The 19,934-nt window shown below is 43.7% G+C and overlaps 2 protein-coding genes across 2 annotated transcripts; both read right to left on the bottom strand.

Annotated features, from left to right (window-relative positions):
- Positions 1–384: 384 nt before the first annotated feature.
- On the bottom strand, positions 385–11,226 carry LOC131887150 (uncharacterized). Its single transcript, XM_059235683.1, has 2 exons — positions 10,888–11,226; positions 385–2,775 (listed from the first exon to the last, which is right to left on the bottom strand). The coding sequence occupies exons 1-2, from the start codon at positions 11,061–11,063 to the stop codon at positions 1,563–1,565; spliced, it is 1,389 nt and encodes a 462-aa protein (XP_059091666.1). The 5' UTR covers positions 11,064–11,226; the 3' UTR covers positions 385–1,562.
- A 4,946-nt stretch (positions 11,227–16,172) lies between these two features.
- On the bottom strand, positions 16,173–18,407 carry LOC131886454 (adenosine receptor A1-like). Its single transcript, XM_059234802.1, has 3 exons — positions 17,510–18,407; positions 17,155–17,403; positions 16,173–17,068 (listed from the first exon to the last, which is right to left on the bottom strand). Exons 1-3 carry the CDS (start codon positions 17,684–17,686, stop codon positions 16,403–16,405), a joined length of 1,092 nt encoding a protein of 363 aa, XP_059090785.1. The 5' UTR covers positions 17,687–18,407; the 3' UTR covers positions 16,173–16,402.
- Between the last annotated feature and the right edge of the window lie 1,527 nt (positions 18,408–19,934).

Genomic DNA, 19,934 nt, shown 5'->3' on the forward strand with positions numbered 1-19,934 from the left:
TTCCCTGTTCACTACTTCGGGTACATTGTAGGGTACATCACCCTCTTCTAGCACTACGCACGTACACACACATGTATACTACGTAAATTGTACAACGTAGTCGTCAGCGCCTTGTGAAGGTGGTTGCACCCACTCACCATTCTCGTTCCGTGGAAAGGAGACCAAGAGTAAGGATCTCCCTTGAGATCACTTTATCTTCCCGGCAGCTCCTATCGGCTGTTTGGCCCCACGTGAGGAGTGGGCTCATTGTGCCACCTTGGGACGAAATTGAGTTCGGTCGAGATGGAGTTTTAATCTAATTGAATTTCTTTACCACGATCCTTGAAAATTGGATCCCATTGAACATCAAGGCTTGTCAAGGCTCATGAAACAAGTTAATATGTTGGGAAACAGCACGTTTATTTGACATAGCTACGCAAAATCTATCACAGATGGACGCAGGAAATAAAGAAAGTCTCCTTGGGGCAAGGTGTTCATAAATTACCGCATTGGCCGTGACTTACTTCTCCTTCTGCACGGGAATTCGTTCTAGCCTGAATAGCTGGGTAAGAATGTATTTTCTTCTTTTTTTCAGTTGTGTGCGTTCTTGGTTGGAGACTTGGAGCCATTTTTTTTTTTTAGCTTCGAAGCGCAAGCGAACGCTAAGGGACATCACGGCAAGAAAACCTTCGAGAACATGAACACAGGCCACACCACCCAAGTTTTGCCATCCCATAAAGGAAGTTCTCAAGGACCCTTCATTGACAATGAGCAAGCGTCTGGAAGGCAGAAGGAATGGCTCTTTTTGGCCATACTTTTGTCAACTTTTACCCACGGGGTAACATTGTCCCTGGGACAAGGTTGTCCAAGATCGACCGTACATACAATGCCGTACTCGTTCCATAATAGTGTGTTGAAGGGAAACAATGGGCATCTATCTTGCTTTCACGAGACTGAGACCAAGCGAAAACTTTCAGTGGGCAGGATCTCGATGGAACCACGAGATCCAATTGCCAACGGGTCATTTACACGTTTATGAGTATATGCAAATTCCAGTCGTTTGGCAAGGAAAGGAAATAGCTTCCAAAATATTGGGAATGAACGATATCTTTCTCTTTGAGTTTGACGGTGATTTAGAGCTGCCTCGTCCGCTCTTGGGAACGGAAGGGGGAAAATTTCCATTTCATAGCTTCTTTCTCTTGGGAAGAAATGACTCCTTTTTTTCCTTGGCTTGTCTTAAATCCAAAGGAGAACGAAGGCCACCTAATCTGGCCTGACAGGCCTTATTGAGGAAGGCATTCTCAAATTTAATGTCGATTGAAAGACCTCGAACGTAATGCCTCAATCAGCGGGTCTCGGCAACACGACTCCTGGCACGTTGCTTTCTCTCCCATTTGGACCACTCTTGAATTTGATCTTTTTGAAAGAGGGGAGACGAGCTAATGGTTCCCTTATGTGTATGAAGTGTGACTACATCGGCGTTCATAAGACCAGAAAAAAAAGATCTTGTGAGCTCCAGCCTTGATGCTCTTGGCGATGGTGCAAGGGGGGGTATAGGCGCGTTAGCAAATGACCAACTTCCCTCACACGAGCATGGCCAGAAGAAGGGGGGCGATCAAGTTGAGAGACAAAAAAGCGGCTCCCCAACCTTCGCGTTGACGACTTGGGGAGACTTGGGCTAAGGCCCCATTGAAGGAGGAGGTTCTTATCGAGGCTTTTTGCTTCATCAAGTTGTTCACTTTCTCAACTAGGGAGAGCTCTTTTTCAATCATTCGCCGAGGTCCCGAAAACGACGAATCCTCTTTGTTCCAGCTGGTTGGAAAAGGCACTTCAGTGAAGGGCCCCGATGATGAGGTTGATGATGAAGATCTGGCTGGACCCCCGTCGAGAGAGGGTTTGTCATTCAAAAGGGAATTATCACTGCCAACGATCCTGTGCTTTCTCTGTCGCTCCCTATCAATGTGAGATCCTTTTCTTTTCCTCGTTTTCTTGCGTCTTTTCTTGTCCTTTCTGTTCTTGGTCTTCTTCTTCATGTCCAAAGATCTGTCCTCATTGAGGGATTCCGCCTCCTCTCCAGCCTCCCGCTTCTCTTCTTCTTCGGCCGTTCCCTGGGTCAGTAGTGGAACTCCTCGTTCCTCGTTCTTGCCAATTCCTCTCCTCGTTCCATCGGAATTGCTAGTTCGCTGCACTGATTCGCCTGGGCTCTTCATGCTCTGAAGGTTCGCTTCTCTGTCTAAGATGGCATTTGAATCCAAATTGACGTCTCTGTCACTTATATCTGACTCGATTTCGTCGGCGTCGTAGTCGGCGACGTCGTCCCTGCCTTCATCTTGTCCCTCGTAGTGTTCATAGTCTTGGTGGTTGCTCCCGCCTGAGGTAGGGCCCGAAGGCCGTTTTGTCGTCAATTTCCCATCATTGACTTTGAAAACGACTTTCATGTTATTGGATCGGCACGCTCCTTCCACGCGGCGATGCAAATCTCCCCTTTGAGACGTGGAAATGAAGTGATAATCCTCGCCAGGCTTGAACTGCATGGCCCCCGGCAAAGGGCTAAAAGAGCGGATACTGATAGTGAAGTATTTGAGTTTGTATGGGTTATCGCACTCGGCAATTCTTCGCGGTTGAGCCCGCATGATCCGGCAAGTGGCATATTCCTCGTGGTTGACGGCATAGATGATGTATTGCTCCGTCTCGGATTCGTTAGGCGTGAGTGCTCTCGTGTAGAATGGGCAAATGATGTTGACGCGAGCTCCTTCAGGCACGTCGACGATGTGGTCAGTGTTGTCGATTCGGAACCTGAAGAATAGAGAACGGAAACACAAGGGGTGAGAATGATCATCAGAATCATAACGATAATAATCATATGAAGAGACGTATGTAATTCTGTTCACATTAGGTATGTCTTCATCTTGGAAAAAGATGATGGTACGCATGCATGCATTGCCAAAGGAACCATTCAATTTTATGCCTGTCAGCTTGGAACCAACGACTTCAAAGCGGGAAAGCGTTATAACAGACCGATTGGATCCAAGGCCTCGGCTGGCAAGTTTGTGACTCAAATATTTGCTTGTTCCACAATTCACCAGGCCCGATATGGTAGAGGCGCTTTAGCCTCATTCAAATGTGATTGCTTTCCAGTTTGGCATGATCATCATCATCATCCTTTTCCCGCCCAAAAACTTGGGACGCGGTCCAAAATTTCTTTTGCAAAGAAAGACAGAGCAAACCCAGTCTCAGTCTCCGAGATCCAAGATTTGGAACCCAACCACGACGACAAAGACTGAGAGCGAGCACTAGCAAGAGAGATATCCAAGGGTAAAGATTCTTTTTTACTGTTTGTCTTTCCAGGATTCCACGACCAAGGAGCAGAGGACTTCATCACTGGCACCTGGTGGTTCAAAATTGACCGCAAAATAACTTGCCAGCAAGTGAAGATTCTCCCCAGCCACAATGACATGAAGAAGGTCCCTCCTAGCCCAGGGCATAGCACAAAAGTACAAAAGTTTTCGATATAACTATTCGCCAAGAATTTTCCTTCTCATAGTGTCTAATTTTGCAACACACTGTCTCCTCCTTGCCTAGCTTGATGTCGTCGACACATGGAATGGGGCAAGGCAATGTAAGAGACAAATATTCTTGGAGTGGATCCAAGTGGTTCCAAGGATGTTGTCGGCGCGGTCGTCTACCTACCTTCAACCTCAATGGAACTTGAGAATTTCTCGTCTTTCAACTTTTGGCCCTACAAATATTGCTGGAAGCGTAGCCGAAAAGGACATCCACCACGACCTCCCATATAACACAAGTTAAGGGCGCTTTTGATCCTCTGGATGCATTTAGCAATGACACATTGATTCCAGGAGCCTTCTGAACCCATCCATCTTTCGATTTTGGCACCCAGCTTACAGTAAATGAGAAAGAATTGTCCTGGGACAAGGTCAGCAACATGCAGACTCTCGAGCTCTTCCCGAAGTTCGCCCATTAGTCCCAAGTGACTTCTACATTTGGAGTAGGAGGAGTAGGAAAGAGAAAAACTTGTTCACAATGTCTGAACGTGATTTATTGATTGCTTTCGAGTACCAATTTATCTACATTCCCTCCAGAGGAAGGAGAGCAAGGATCGACCGTCTTGAATCAGCTGCGCTTGTCATCGTGGCCATCTCTCCTTGGTCATGCCTTGGTCTACTCGTAGCTTCCTGATGGCCAGCAAGCAGGCAAGAAGTCAAGCTGCCCTTCTCAAATGCTCGTGGATTGACGGACAAAGCTAGAGAACATAGCTGGAGTTAGAATACAAAATTCTTGCAGGTAGTCACACATAGTATTACTACTGATTGAGTGGTGAATCGAGCCAAAGATTACGTATGATAGTAATGATATTGGATACATATTTACTGGCACGCCAGCACTCTTGGCTCACGCTCGTCAAGGTTGCTTCGTGGGAAAAGGGAAGCTGGTGATACCAGTTGTCTGGCATTGACATCCTTAGGGGCGTTTGATAGAAGATGAGCTCATGAAATCCGAGGGAAAATGAAGGGAAATCTTGTTCTGACAAGACTAATCTTTTCCGAAGACGGGCTTGATCTCAATTAGAACCAACAGACCGAATCCTAAATCATCTTTTAGCTGAATACATACAAAAGGTATACCTGTGTCAAGCATTTTCCTAATACACAACATCACAGGAAAATACCTCGACAGACTGACCTCCATTAACAAACACATCCAATATAGACTAGCTTAAGTAACTCTCCGTTGAATTAATATGTACTTGAAGCGAAAAAAACACAATCTGTCAAGTTCTAACTTCTCCCGAGTAATTTCAAATCTCCCAGGGATACCATGGAATGCCTGGCCAAGCATGTCATAATCGTCTCATGAACACCCTCTCAATTCTCAATTCCTCCCCATTTCAAAGACGGGCACGAACCCTTCTTCACATTTGGGATTGAAGGATCCCCTTTTTCTTTCCCTCAGCCACCAAAACCTCGTTTTCCGCGGACATGGACAGGCTTGAAAGTAGGTGTGAAAGAAAACCGTTTCGCCGTGAGGAGTAAAGCCAGCAATACATCATATTTCCATTATCACTCGGCATGGGAGAAAGAATCGAGGAAGGCAGGATCTCTTTTCTCCTCTCCTTTCAGAAGGCAAGAACCCTATCCCAGATCTAGCTTCTAGCCTTGTCCATTTCCTTCAATGGCATTAGTCCCCCATTCACCTGCTGAGGATAATAACAACAACATGAAGCAGCCTCTTGAGAGGATATTCTTCGCATCATTTCCACCAACAGAATTACACAGATTATGGTCGGTCCTTGGGTTGGTGGGTTGGCGGGTTATCTATCGGCACAAGAGAGAAAGAGTCACTTAGGGTAGGAAAAAAAGAGGCCAATGGAAATCTCCGCTCGTCCTCATTATGGATTGGTGTCTCACTTCCGGTGCGGACCTCCAAAGTGACATAATTTCTCTATATATCCCAACTGATTTTCGATAGCAACATTAAGGTGATAAGAAAAAAGGAGAAAGAAATCAACCCAAAGCAATTCCACCCAAGAGCACGAACTGGAACACAGCTTGAACAGAACAAACAGGCGCGCCTTGCCCTATTTCTGGGTAAGATAATATTGGATGCAAATGGGCGTCGCGGTAACCCAACACAAACTTACTCATCTATAATAGGAGTCAGGTTAGTTGCTCAGGTTCCAAGGACTTTGTGAGTTCTCAATGAACAAGTGTATAGCACTCATCATTGAAGGAGTTCCGTTATGACAGCACACCAATATTGCCTGAGTCAAGACTCGGCCCTCATCCATCCATCCACTCATCCGCCCATCCATCCATCTGTCCATCTGGTCCTAGTGCCAGTGCATTACGATGGAAGCACCAGAAATTCGATCAGAGCATTTTCCAAGGGACCATAAACAGATAACCAACGGTTTGGTTAAATATAATAATACTCCTGGCAGCGAATAGACTAAGAGTATGCATTCCCCCTTTTGGAGCCCTCTACATTTTCCCCATATTTCGAGGCCTTTTTGTTTGAGCCAATGCTCGTGGGAATTTCTGCAGCTGATGGGGAAGATAGCTGCATGGACGGACCTCTCCCTGACTGACTCATAGACAACTATGGCTGAATGTGAGGGAGTGTGGTAGTAGGTACACAAGAGGAATAACTCCACAAATATTTAGCTAGGAAAGAATTAAGAGGCTCTCTCCCGACTAAGTGGCTTCCTTATGTCAGATGAGGTTCAGCTCTTCTGGAACAGATAATGGTCCCTCAATATCGTGGTTCCTGACGGGGTTATGTGCTATGTACAAACTGTAGTAAGAACAGAAGGCTATAGGAGCAAAATGGAGTAGGTTAGAGACAAGTGTTGTTTCTACTTTGGATGGAAAATATTGAAGCTTCACTTGAGTTTCGACAGAAAACATTTACTCATCACTTTGGGGAATTCAATTGTTCGACACTTTATGTTTGGTTCCCCATCTAAAATCTCTAAGATCCCCTCATTCTCCCTGTCTGCCACGAAAAATGCTTCCAAGAAGGAATAGTCTGTCAAAACACACATTTTGTCATGCAGAGCGTAGCTGCATATGGCTTTTTAGTTTTTTTCATCAACGCATTCGTTTGTTTAATTGTTACTTAAATGTGTTAGTTATAACAAAATCTGTTTGCTGCTTAGAACTAAAAGAAAGATATCAATCCCTGGCTAGCAACGCGTTTTCGACGGAGTTTTCTAAACAGGATCCGAAGCGAGACGCAAAAAAAAGAAAAAAACTGCACCATTTTCTGCTGAAAAGGTGAATGCTTTCACATGTTCGACCTATTTCCCCATAGTTTTCGCGAATTCAGCCAGATCCGCACTCTGTAGTAAATAAATTCCAACTCTGCACCATCTTTGATCACAATCAATGGTATGGCATCGTTTTCTTCTCTATTTTTGGTAAATCTCTTCCAAAACTGTGCTTTTTGACATCCGTTCAATTGACTTTCATTCTTAGAGCAAACTCGCTGGATGTTCATGTATGCTATTCATTTCATATCCTAAGCTCTAGAAACATACCAACAATATAAGTTACCCATAAATTAGCGAAATGCCAAAATCAGGCACAATACCATCATCATTAATAAATGCTACCCTTGTACCCTGAGGGGTTCATTCAAGTCTTACCGATTTCCCACTTGTAATCTGCAAATGAATGTAATTCCACACGACTCATGGGCGAAGCTCAGAAGATGCAACGGAAAGAAGAAGACGAGGAGAGCGAGAGAGCAAGAGGAGAAATGCATTGCTTGCTTGGTTTTCTTTTCGCGAGCATCTATCTCGTGGGTTGATTCTCGGGTTGGTGGTGGTAAGGATCCGTGGCAATGGGCATTTATTGCCTTGGCTCCCTCCATCTCATTCACAACGCCTTTTCGCCGAAAACGGAGGAGGAAAAGAGGGAGAAGAGGGGCCATTCGTGTGCAACATTTATGAGGCAAAAATATTTTCAGCGGGGATTTCTTGGCCATTCGTCACACTAAGAGAGGATGATTGGCTCATTCGAGAGGCAATTCACATCTACGACGGCCTTTCTATTTTCATTCGACTCCGAAGAAAGGATAAAAGTATGGTCTAGTGACTCTATCGTGCGTCGCTTTACCATCAGGCCTCAATTTGTGGCCTCTTGGTCCCTACGCATGTCTATAATCTTATTTGCAGTACCTCGTATATAGTACTACAGCATAAGTATTTTGTATCCGGGCCCATAAACTTATGGTGGCGGCTACCCGTCGTCTTTGTTGGTTAATACTTGCGTAGTTGGAGCATTTCTCCACTTCAAAACCGCGTGAGGCAGCAAACCCGGCAGTCTGTCCATTCACTGGCAACCTCTTTGACATGGCAATGTGCATTAAGCCTGACAAAAGGGTGACCTCTTTTAGCTGGAGAGCCACTTTCAAGAGATCCACTGCCTTAAGGGCATGAAAGCCTACCAGCCGACCGGCGACACGAGAACAGAAATCAGGATATTACACCCACCCACCCCCTCCTGACTCGCCAAAAGGGGCTTGGTCTAGGTGGTCTCCCTAAATATGGCTAACCGTGTCCCTAGGCGGGATTGCATGACTTGCGAATCTCAGTAGTTTGATCCACGCGTGAGTGACTTGATGAAGATGGAATATTCGTTTGGCACGACGACCCTTCACTGGGTTAATCCTCGCCCCCTTTTGCCAAGCTTGAGACCTGAGGTTTATACACTTTATGAACCCTGTGAGAGAGAGTTTGATCATGAATTAACTGGCTTGCTTCACCTGCAAGCCCTACCTTTTTTGCGTGTCTATGAACTTTTATTTTAGCACGAGCCCACAATACTTTGATGAAGGTGCGTCCTCCTCTCCGTCATTGCTTTGAAGTGCGATCCCCCATTTAACTATGTAGAGTGGTTTCATGACACCTCACTCCGTGGAATATTGCCTCGGCCTTTCCAATTGTCTGTCTACGAGCTTTTGACCTTAAGTATTCTGCGTAATTTGAATGAAAAAACGAAAGGAAGTTTCGTGCTCGACTTCAAAGAGTTCTCTTGTTTGATCATTGGTTCCAAGTCTAGTTCCATCTGATTTCCCTGGTGGGTTCCATCCCTAAAGTCGGAAGCGAACGAACGAACGGTGAAATGAGAGAGTGAGCCAGCAAAGCACACGACCACCGAACAATAGTCAGGAGGTCGTCAGGAGTCAGTCAAGCTTAAGATGAGCCCCCAAATCCTTTCACTCCCAAGCACACGTGGAACTAATTAGTCAAACGAGGCCCATCATTAATGTCTGAGCAAAGTAATGATGTTGAACCACCTGAAAACAAAGTAACCACCGACAGGTGAACGACGTCTCATTTCCTTAAGAGACCCTTTTAACACGAGGTACCCCAAGCCAAATGCACGGTTATGACCATGGTGCATAGTAAGATGCATTTACGACATTACTAGAGCGAGGGAGCGAGGTAAAGAGCACTTGGAATCAATATCTGCATGTGTTGCATGTACTTCGATTATGTACCTTATGATGAGGCATTGTGTCGTGTAATAATGCAGCCCTGGAGTGAGAGCGTCCTCAAAAGAGCACAAGGTCAAATAGTGGACCTTTAGAAGGGTTTCCATGTGTCATGTCCATAATGCTGAGCTGATCATTGGCCAAGCATGAATCTTTTATCTACAACAGCTAGCTAGCATTTGCTGAAGAGCATTGTAAACAAGTGCTCCTTTATGGTAAACAAGGCAGGAACCCGATTGCTTTGCCCTTTGTTCATCGTTTCCTCGAGAGCCTGAATTAATCTTGAAGTGGCTCTTCCTTCATTTATCCCCTCTGTTTCACCGTTGTTTTCAAACTGGCTTAAATGAGAGTAGGTACAGTGTAAAAACGTACGTGAAGCTAACCTTCAACCGGTTGCTGAACGTAATAAACTTTGCAAAATCGATTTGGCCCTCCCATCTTTGGCTATAACCTCAGAAAGACAAACTTAACAAACTTTTCTATCCAAGAAGGGAGGAGGAAGGGGTAGAGTACAAAAAAGTACACAGTGGGCGGGTGGAGATAAAGTGCGATTGCACTCTTTTTTTAAAGGTTGGAGGAAGGCTTTTCTTCGTTTCCTGTCTCTTTCGTGATAGTCAAGGTTTCTATTCACAGGATGTGTCTCTCCATTTCTCCCAACACTTCGCATCCAGATCCACCAAGAGGTAATCGAAATGAGCTTACGTATGTACTCAATATTCTAAAGTTCGATTTCACCCCTATGACCCAATTTGACTTTAAACTATTTTCCTTTCTTTCCTTGTTAACCATGAAAGCCAATCAAATTTTCCAGGGATAAGAGTAAGACCTGTTTCAGGTAAGGCACGAGTCTCCGTTCAAGCTTGCTGTCACATTCTGTGTATAACAACCTTAACATGTGAAAGTTGCCAAAAGAACAGAGAGACAATGTGAAGTGGGAAACGGCAAGTAAAAGAGCCCGTCTTCATGTCTGGCATGAAGTAAACCTCCTAGAACAATGGAGGAACAACATAAAGAAGAAGGTAAAGAAGAAGACGAGGTGAGGTGGAAAAGAAGGGCCAAATAGATATTGAGACAACCAAACTATTGAACAAGAAAACCTGAGATGACTATCCTCCGTCTGTCTGACTCCTTGTTCCAACTAACGTTCTACTACATAGACGGAGAAGGTAAACAATACTTTTTTTTCAAGCCGGAAAGAAAGAAAAACATCGCGCTTTATAGATAGACATTTCTGATGGAGAGGATCCGATTATTCCGGCATGTCTGTTTTTTGCATCAATCTACCAAGGAACCATCTTCATAGTGATATTAAGAAGCCACTTCTCGACTATCTTCATCCTCGGGTTCTTCCTCTCTTTTTGTCATCTGAATGAAGAAGGATAACATAAATATGAACAGAATGAGGGTGAGCAAAAACAGATAAGAAGATAGAGAATGGATATCGAAATGGATTGTGGCTATTTAGGAAATGGAACTAAGGCGCGGAGGAAATGGTCAGTGGTTGGTAGGTGGGTCTGCTCATAACTGGGAATTTCATTGACCTCACAATAGCGTGTACCTCGTTCACGTCCCCTGCGTTTATCGTGATATAACATGAATCCCCCTTTTTGGACCCTTTTTTCTTTGAAGACGAAGTTGGTTTAGCGTATCTGAGAGTCCCATGCAAAGTTCTCTGCCTCCTTGTCTGAGGTTCCATTTTGTTTGATTTCGTCCAATTTCACGGAAACATCCCCACCCTCTTCATTCATATTGAGTTTGCTTTGAGCAAACACAAGATGATTTAGTGATCTCTCAGACGAGGAAAAGGAAAACTCTAATATCTCTCGTTTCCTCCAGGAAGCCATTTGAGATGAAACGATTATGAAGCCTTGTCTCCTACCATATACTCACATCGGGTTGGACGTGTTCCAGTAGATGTTGGATACGCTCATCAGGTGACTATTGACAACAAAGTCAGCTGATGCAAATGAGAGGAGATTGGGGAAAATCACCGGCCCAGGCAACACACAACAGAGCACACAAAACGAACTTATCGGACCTAAACGCCAGGTCTTCGGTGGAGTCATTTTGACCTTTTAGGACGACACTCCTTTTTCAACGACTGAGCTCTGCCTCGAAAATTGTCACGAATTCTTTTTTCCGTTGCTCGCATTAAGTCAGCGCGGGAATTGCGAACGTGTGTGCTTCACTGAAGTTGAGACCAACTCGACTAAAATGCCTCCTTCGTTTCTTTGTGCCCGACTTCCTCTTTCTCCGTCTCTTGCTCTCTCTCTCTCTCTCTTTTTGGAACCGTGGAACCAACCAGGAACGTGGGACTAGGGAACATGTGGAGTTGCCAAAGGGGAAGGCACTCACACACTACTGGGGGGGGNACGACACTCCTTTTTCAACGACTGAGCTCTGCCTCGAAAATTGTCACGAATTCTTATTTCCGTTGCTCGCATTAAGTCAGCGCGGGAATTGCGAACCAGGAACGTGGGACTAGGGAACATGTGGAGTTGCCAAAGGGGAAGGCACTCACACACTACTGGGGGGGGGGAGGGCTTTTCAATGGAGATTCCGAGGCTGTGTGCCCATTGCCTCGCTCTTTGGACAATATGGGGGTTTATTGTGGCCATTTTCGACTGATAAAACTCATTTTGAGTCATGATTATACGCCAACCAATAAACCCGGATTGGATAAGATTATATACTTAATGATATGGCATTGTGTATACCATATCTACTGTACTGTTGTTATATGGTTTTCGGAGGGTTGATACCCGGAAGAGGTTTGGGGTGAAGGTCAATCGCTAATTTACGTGCAACCCCAACTCTTTGCTCGGCATTGTGGTTACTCATGCGAAAATCGCATCGTCCCGAAGAGCAACTGCGAACAATACGTTTTGTTGACATTGCCCTCATTATTTTCTGTCATTATCAATGATTAATCAAAGATGGTCCAGAACAAAAGCTAATGCCACCCCTTTCATTGCATCACATAATCTGGATAAAAGTTGACAAAAGGGGGATTATCTCAACCCTCTCCTATCTGTACACCATAAACATTCTCGAAGCTGGCATTCCACTTCCTGCTCTTGGCAAACATACCATTTTTGCTCCAAATCCCAACATTGAAGGGGCGGATCCTTAAACAATTAGAATCGCCATAGTGGAGCAAACAAAGGAAATCATCTCGCTCAAATTCGCTCTCCTTTTGGCAATGGTATTGTCGCATTTTCAACCCTCTTTCCCTTCTGGTGCTTGGGGCTAGGTACATGAATGTACGCCTCTGGAACCACCATGACCATTCGAACCGGTTTGCATCCATGCCCGATCACGCCAACGTGGCATGATAGAGGGTGGCCAAATCAATTCGATTCTCTTTCAATAGCTCTTTGGGTATACTAGTATCGAACAAAGATCTTTGGAATACCATTTGCCTGGGTGACATCCCCTTGTCCACGAACTAATCCCGTTCTGGCTTGCCAGCTTAAGAGCCAAGCAGTACTCAGTGTGGCATACAACCCGAAGAAGACTTCTCCCTGAGACCTCACTCAAGTCAAGCAAGAGGATCGAGGGAGAAGCAAGAAAGACGCAAAGCAAAAAGAATGAACGACGAACGAGATTGGGCCACAAGTTGATCCACGATGCCACCTGACCTGTCTGGCTGGAACAATGGTAAGGGGAGAAGATAATTAGGTTATGCTAGGTTACGACGAGCATCTATCCGTCAATGAAATACAAGGATTAACGAGCAAGAGGATGCTCGCTCAAAACTGGATGCTCGTCAAACCCCGGAATAACGAAACGAGAATGCAGAACGGTCTACTCTTTAACAGCTATTTGAGCCAAGGTGGGCTCTTGTAGGACCCAAATTCAGGGGAACACCCATTCATTTGCTTAATTGATTAGTAAATATGAGACATACCAAGTTCAAAGGGTTCAGTTGCGCGGAACAATTACAGAAATAGCTTTTATTCTTTATTCTGGAGGGTACGAATGTACTTTTCGTACGTACTCGTACATCTTGTGGATGGTGCCAGGCACATGCTTTCAAACTCTTTGGGACAGGAAATTGAAGGCTATGAAAGCTTTTTAGCCAAGAAAAATGGATTGGGCGATCATAATTGCAACTTGGAGGGGCCAAAGAGTTTTATGTCCCGGCCTCCCTTTCAAATCCCTTTCCAAGGGTTGCCAAGCCCCAAAAGTAATGGTTGGGGTCAAACAAGCACTGAGAATGCTATAAAAGCTTGATGGGTCATCATCAAGATGGCTCGATGGTATTTTATCAATATGGAGCATTGCTAACAAACCCAATCCCACACATCAGCGTGACTCATACTTCCGAGACATCCCCATGGGTATTTCTTTACAAAACCCACAAAATCCAATCAATCGGATCAGTTTGATCCACCATTATACGCACGGAACAGTACACTTAAAATATGTCTTCCACTTTGGGAGGACCAGAAATCCAAACACTGATGGCAAGTGGACATCTCTTGGTCTCTAATCCAATCTCAATCTTTCTGTGAGTCCCTAATGTACAAACATGAGCAAAATAAGTCGGAGGAAGGACCCCTCTGGTTGTTCCTAAACACTGAGTATCCCACTGGCCATTGGCGTGGAGCGTTTCTCCCCCAATCCAATTGACTACATTTGCGTGCTTCACCCATATTGCCAGCTATCTACTGAAGTGAAGTTGGCGTTGGTTGGTTGGTTGGTTGGCTGGTAGTGCGTTTGATTGACTATCCTCAGGGAATATTTGACGCCCTCAACCAAGGGATCCACGGACGGCTGCCATTTAGACTCGAACTGTTTCCATGTACTTAATCTGAATGATTCATCAGATCCACTGTACTGTATTGAGGCCCCGGCAACAGGAATAATCTGAACCATGGCAGTACATAATATGGTATGGTTTATGTAAGACTTTTTCTCGTGACGTTTTCTTAAATTCTAAGGCGAAACAAGAGAATTAAGTCTTCGGGTTGGATTTTCGCATGTCCATGTGTCAGATCATAAAACGGGAAGGTTGTGATATGAAGGATTTGGAAACTGACAGACATGGTATTTTGGATTTGATCTCACTCCCTTTGTTATTAAGCTCTTTTTTCCCCTTTGTCTGAAAGTTGCTTGTTTGATGAAAATGCCAAGTGGATCCTTTTTCTTCGCCCTATCACAGGAAAATTCGTTTCTATGAGGGACCGAAGCAAAATTAACAAATCCACCAAAACGTTGCTGAAGGACATTTTTAGTATGATCTGCTAACTGCATTGGGACATAAATTCCTTTTGAAGTCAATTTAGTTTACGGTTTCATAGAACACCTTCTTTTGAGCTGGAACTAATCCATCCAACTGAAAGGTTACACTTTAGTGATTTATGGCGTATGAAAACTTTAACATGTCATTATACCAGACAAAGAAAGATATCTGGGCACATTTTATCAATATCTTGAAATTGCTTTGTATTTCGGGTGGAGTTGAATGAGCTAGAGCCATAAGGAAAAGTTGTTGGCGCCCAGAAGCCTTAAGAAGAAACAAGTATTGCAGTAACATCAGCAACAACAACAACGATAACGCTGAAACTCTGATTTATGTTTCCTTGCTTCTTCTTGTTTTCAAGACTTTTCCGACGACCATACTTCTCACTCTCATAAATTAAGTTGGAACACTTCAATTACAGTACACCGTTCATGGTTCAAGCTAAGCCAGTACCATGGTTCCACATGATCATCCAAATTGAATGTTCCAATTGTTCTCGAACCTGACAAACCCTATTAAAGGTACAATTCTAGTGCCTTTGAAACCAGATCGCCTCAGAATTGTCTCAGATGTGTTAGTGGAAGCTTTGGTAGCGAGTTTTCCTGGACAAGAGTGTGTGTGTTCCAAAGGAGAGGAGAGTGGAAAGGAGCGAAAGGGAGTGGAGTACAGTAAATAGGAGGGTTAGTGTGACCAAGGCTGCTACCCTGCATGTAGCAAACAAGAGCGCCAACGTCGACGTAAAGAAATTTATGATCCCTATTAGTGTGCTTTCACGATCCTAAAACCATCCAGACCGTTCCCACTCCACTTCTCCTTACATTCGCCCCATGTTCCCAGTTTTTGGTAGGCGTCAACTCCTCATGGAATTGCCAAAACCACAGATTCCGCACTAGCATGAGATACAAAACTTGATTGTAGGCTTTAGTAGCTTGGGACTGTTTTTTTCTCCTCTAATGGCCAATCACATTCAGAGGTTGATCGACGTTTTAATTTTCATAGTTTTTTTAGATTAGGATTAAATAACCAATAATCGTCTACGTACTATGAAACACTCACTCTACTCATAGAACTCAAGGTCTGATCCATCTCATTAAAAATGTTCTCGGTTCGGTTGATTCCAATTTTCCGAGGGCGGAACCTTGAAAAGTTTCATGTATCATGACGGCGAAGTGAGTTTCAATTTACTCACCAGCTTTTTTCGAGATCCAATCGATGTAAACATCGCACAGAAAAATGCCAACTTGAAGAGTTGGACGGGGTGAGGTGAAGTGTGGTAGCTCTGAGCAAACAGAATCATTAATATCCTTCCCATCGTCCGACCTTAGCTGGCTTTTTCCCGGGATGGGAACCGAACCCTCTTGCGTTCCTTCTCTTTCCGTTTTCTACACATTTGTTCACCTCAAGGCATTTCTCATTGACTACTATCACGTGCGTACCAACTTCATTAAGGATCAACTTGGTCCTCATCGTCGTTCTCGGGCAGACCCACCGAGCTTTTTGCATTTGATCAACTCACGGATAAAAGAGAGAAGAGCGTAAATGGAAGAAGGCCGACCAAATCATCGCCGTCATGATTAGGAGGTCGTCTCAAAAGGGAGCGAAATGGTCCCTAAGTTAAAACGCACGTTGGGAACGGATATGGACACCATTAACTGGTAAAAAAAACATGATCCTTTGCCATTGGTCGTTAGCATATCAATTGCTAATGATAACGATTAGCTATGGGGTGAGGAGGGAAAACGAACAAAGATGGCCTTTAAGTGTGTATCTCTTGGCCATCAGCTCCTCAACGCAATTGGAAGACAGATTTTTTTTTCCTTTTCAATAACAGGGATGAATCATCGTCAGTTTGTGTCGTCACGGCTTTTAAGCACGATCAATTTGTGGCTCAAGGGATGGGTGAGGGAATGAAGAAGAAGACTTCCGATGGATGAGGGGGAGGCACGATAATGTTCCACTTTATTTTTGATCAAATTGCCGAAATGCAACGCTCTCGGCGTCCCTAAGCAAGGCATTGCCAATATAACTAACTTCAATCAAACATGACTTGCCAACAACATGGGGGGAACATTCGTGTTTTTAGCAAGGTTTCAATGGGCTCGTTGAATATGGCTCATCAAATTGGTCCTTATCACTTGTTGGATGGATTAATGAGTCTCACGACTTCGAGGAGAATCGTTTACTAGATGGATGTCGGGACGAGGATTCGCGGTTACTGGTGCGAAGGAATCGTTTTGACGAATGAGTGTGGGAACTGGTCCGTGCTAAATTGACTTTGCTCACTCGTCGACAGCAGAACATGTAGCAGCCCAATTGATGAACTGATCTTCGGATGTTAGCTTGTCTGAAGGCGAATATGATTGGATTGGAGAAGGACTTGAAAATAACCAAGATGTTCCCGATGGCATGAAGGCCAAACAATGCATTCGGGCTAAGGTCTGAGGGTTGGAAGCGACACCCTTCAGAGCAAATGAGAAGCGTGTTGGCCACTGCCGGGATCCAGCCCAGGGTACATGTGAACATAATGAGGAACGTGATCTTGGACGCTCGGATGTTCTGTCGCGAAATGGAACTCACTGAGGTCTGTCTCTGCCATAGAATGGAGTGGAAGTACCCGTAGAGCAAGAGAATGGCAATGGTTGGGAACACGATGAGGCCACTAAACACAGATCTAAACGTTATTTCACTGAGGAATTGATGTTCCTCGCAATTTTGAGACCGAAACCCTTGTTCCGGAAGAGCGGAGAAAGACACTAATATGCCGGCAAATGGAACAAACCACAAAATGCACACACTTGTTTTGGCCACGGTTTGAGTGAGGAACTGAAAATCCGAAATTAGGTTGTTCCTTTAGTGTTTTAGTGTTTGGGATTCCTTTTTCAAGGCCATTGTCATTTAATGCCACCTACCTCCTTGAACTTGACTGGGTTTAGAACTCCAGCTAAGTGGATCATCACCATGACCAGGAGATGGAACACCGTGACAATGACGCCAGCCAATTTCAGGCCCTCAGAGATCAGTAATAAGCATGTGTTCCAATATGTTCCATGAACGATCGGGAGATAGGAGCCCATAAGAAGTTGAAAGCCTAGGAGAAGCGATGCAAAAGCATCCGAAATCACCAAGGAAAGCACAAATATCAGGTATGGTTTCGTCATCTGAAACGAATTGAGATCTTTACAAACCTGGATGCACAATGTTCCAATTTTCCGTCTCATCGTATCATTCGTTCAGAAGCTGACTTTTGTGTGGGAAATGACTTACCCGAGATACATGAGAGATCATGGGAATGGCCAGAATGACGATCAAGTTCATGAAAAAGGTGATCAAGCATGCCAAGATGAAAATCGGCACAATGTAGATGTATAAGTTGACGCTAATGTCAGCGGGTTTGTCTAATAACTCATCCAGAGTCTCGTTTGAAACCTTATACGCGTCCATTCTACTCACATTCTGGGACAAGTTTGACTTTTCTTGCCTCGACGATCGTGAATCGAAGATGGAAAAAATGTGTCTGTCCTGTTTGCCTTTGACGCCAATTCAAACGATGGGCAGTCAAATTCAGAGGTCTGCGATAATATGCTTTCCCATGAAGTTCGGAAAGAAGCGGATGAAGTTGATGATCATCATCATGATGATGGAGTTTTGGATCTGATGATAAACATGTCTCTATAGTTGTCCCACTTGTACACACGGAAAGTCTTTGCTCGGGCTAAAACAGTAGGAAGCATAGAGCAAATGGCTTGCGACTTTCGGATAAATCAAATAAATAAGCCCAGAGATCTGGGACGGTCTTCACTTTAAAAACAATCTCTCAGTCCTGAGGAGAATGCTGCCACCTGAGTGATGAGGCCTTTCTTGGAATTTGTTTTGACTTCAAACGAGTTCCCGACTCTCGAAAACATTGCAATGTCAAAACACTTCGAAAATGGGCTCCTAATTAGTATCCATTGATCACAATTTAAAGCTGATAGCCATGGCGAAACAGAGTGAAAGCCTTGGACAAATAGCAAGTTCCCTACTAACTAAATTTTAATAGATAGCAAGGGCTTTTGTTTCAAGAATCTTTATCAGAGAGGATTTAGCTTAATTCCCTGGATTGTGATTTCAACTGATTTCAGATTTCGAAGAAAGACACCTATAATTGTCCTAAGTGCTGTAAGCTATTTCCCAATTGCTGAGTCTGTGGTAGTTGTGGCAACACTAATAGGATTGAACTGATGGATAGTATCTTATATAAGTTGGGTAAAGTGTGGATTTTCTGCACTTCCCCCTGTGAAACGCGAGGAGAGAAGACGAATCTCTGGCGAGCAATTCGATGCCACATATACCACGGGAAAATCGAGAAACCTATTGTAGGATACACGTTCTCTTTACATGAACCAGAACATCCATTTACAGTACATCGACGGGTTAGACTGAACAGAAAATCACAAGTTGGATTTCAAGTTGGATTTCTCGACGACCAGCTTAACGTTCTTCTCTCCCCGTGAAACGATCGGTGGTTGAAATTCTACAATGACGGAAAAATTCAAACATACTTTCTGAGTTTTAGGCATGCAGCTGTTTAAACTGAGCAAAAATTCTGTGAAACAATCAGTTCAAGATTGTGCCTTATGTTTTTGCGGAATTTTTGGTTCAAAAAAGAATTGCGCCATTTTTCAACTTTCTTGACTCTTTTTCGACATTTTTCCTCGCCATTTTTCATATTTTAGGACATTTTTTGCCCTTGTCTTGTCATTTTGGTCCTTATCTGCATCCTTCTTAACTTGTTGTTCCTTGTTTGGGACCTTTTTATACCGGGTGATGGGGATAAATATAGACAGATTTATCGCTTTCACTTAAAAGCATCATAATTTTTTAGAAGATAATTTTGAGAGCTAAAATTCTAACGTATAATAGATCAGACTATGTTAAGTTTACGTTAATTTGAAAAAAAATGTTTAAAGCTTAGTTCTTTAAATAGGATCCATTTGAAGCAATGACTTTAGCCAATCTGGTCTGAAAACGGTGAAAAAAAGTGCGGATTTTGGTTGGAGAGATTTTTTCCATGGTGTTTCAAATTGGCTGCCTAGAATTTTAGTTGAAGGGGGTCTTTCTTTGCAAGCTTCTTTCTCAACAAAGGACCACACAGCATAGACCAGATTTTTAAGATCTGGAGAATTTTGGGGCCATAGTTTAGGCCACAAGTGGCAGAAAATGGCAGAAATTGTTTGAAGGTGGTCAAAAATGGCCGCCGGTGGTTAGAACGGCCGATCTTGATTCTAAAAGATGTAAAAGACAAGAACGATCATATGGGTTGGATAAGATTTTCAAGTGTTCTTTGCCAAAAGAGTTTTGGTATTGCATGGGGATGAAATGCAAACGTTCCTCGAATGTAATTAGGGCATAATTTTTATACTGTTTGATTGGTTGATTCAATTGATAATAGTATCCCTAGACTATTGATAGCATCCAAGGCCTAGCCACAACAATTACAGTTCTTTTCATCGTCATGAAAATGGCTATTGAAAACGTTATAATGTTATTAAATGCAATTTTTGTCATTTTGACTAAATAAATTTAGTTCAATGGCAACCCTGAGTCAGATCGATTATGGTGGCAAAATTCAAACTTGATCACACTCCAGTGACGTTTAGTAGTTGTATCTTACAATTTGATGCAAAATACCCATGCCAGCGTGTCAAGC

The sequence above is a fragment of the Tigriopus californicus genome, chromosome 9, assembly GCF_007210705.1.
Source record: "Tigriopus californicus strain San Diego chromosome 9, Tcal_SD_v2.1, whole genome shotgun sequence".
In the NCBI taxonomy this organism is placed as follows: Eukaryota; Metazoa; Arthropoda; class Copepoda; order Harpacticoida; family Harpacticidae; genus Tigriopus; species Tigriopus californicus.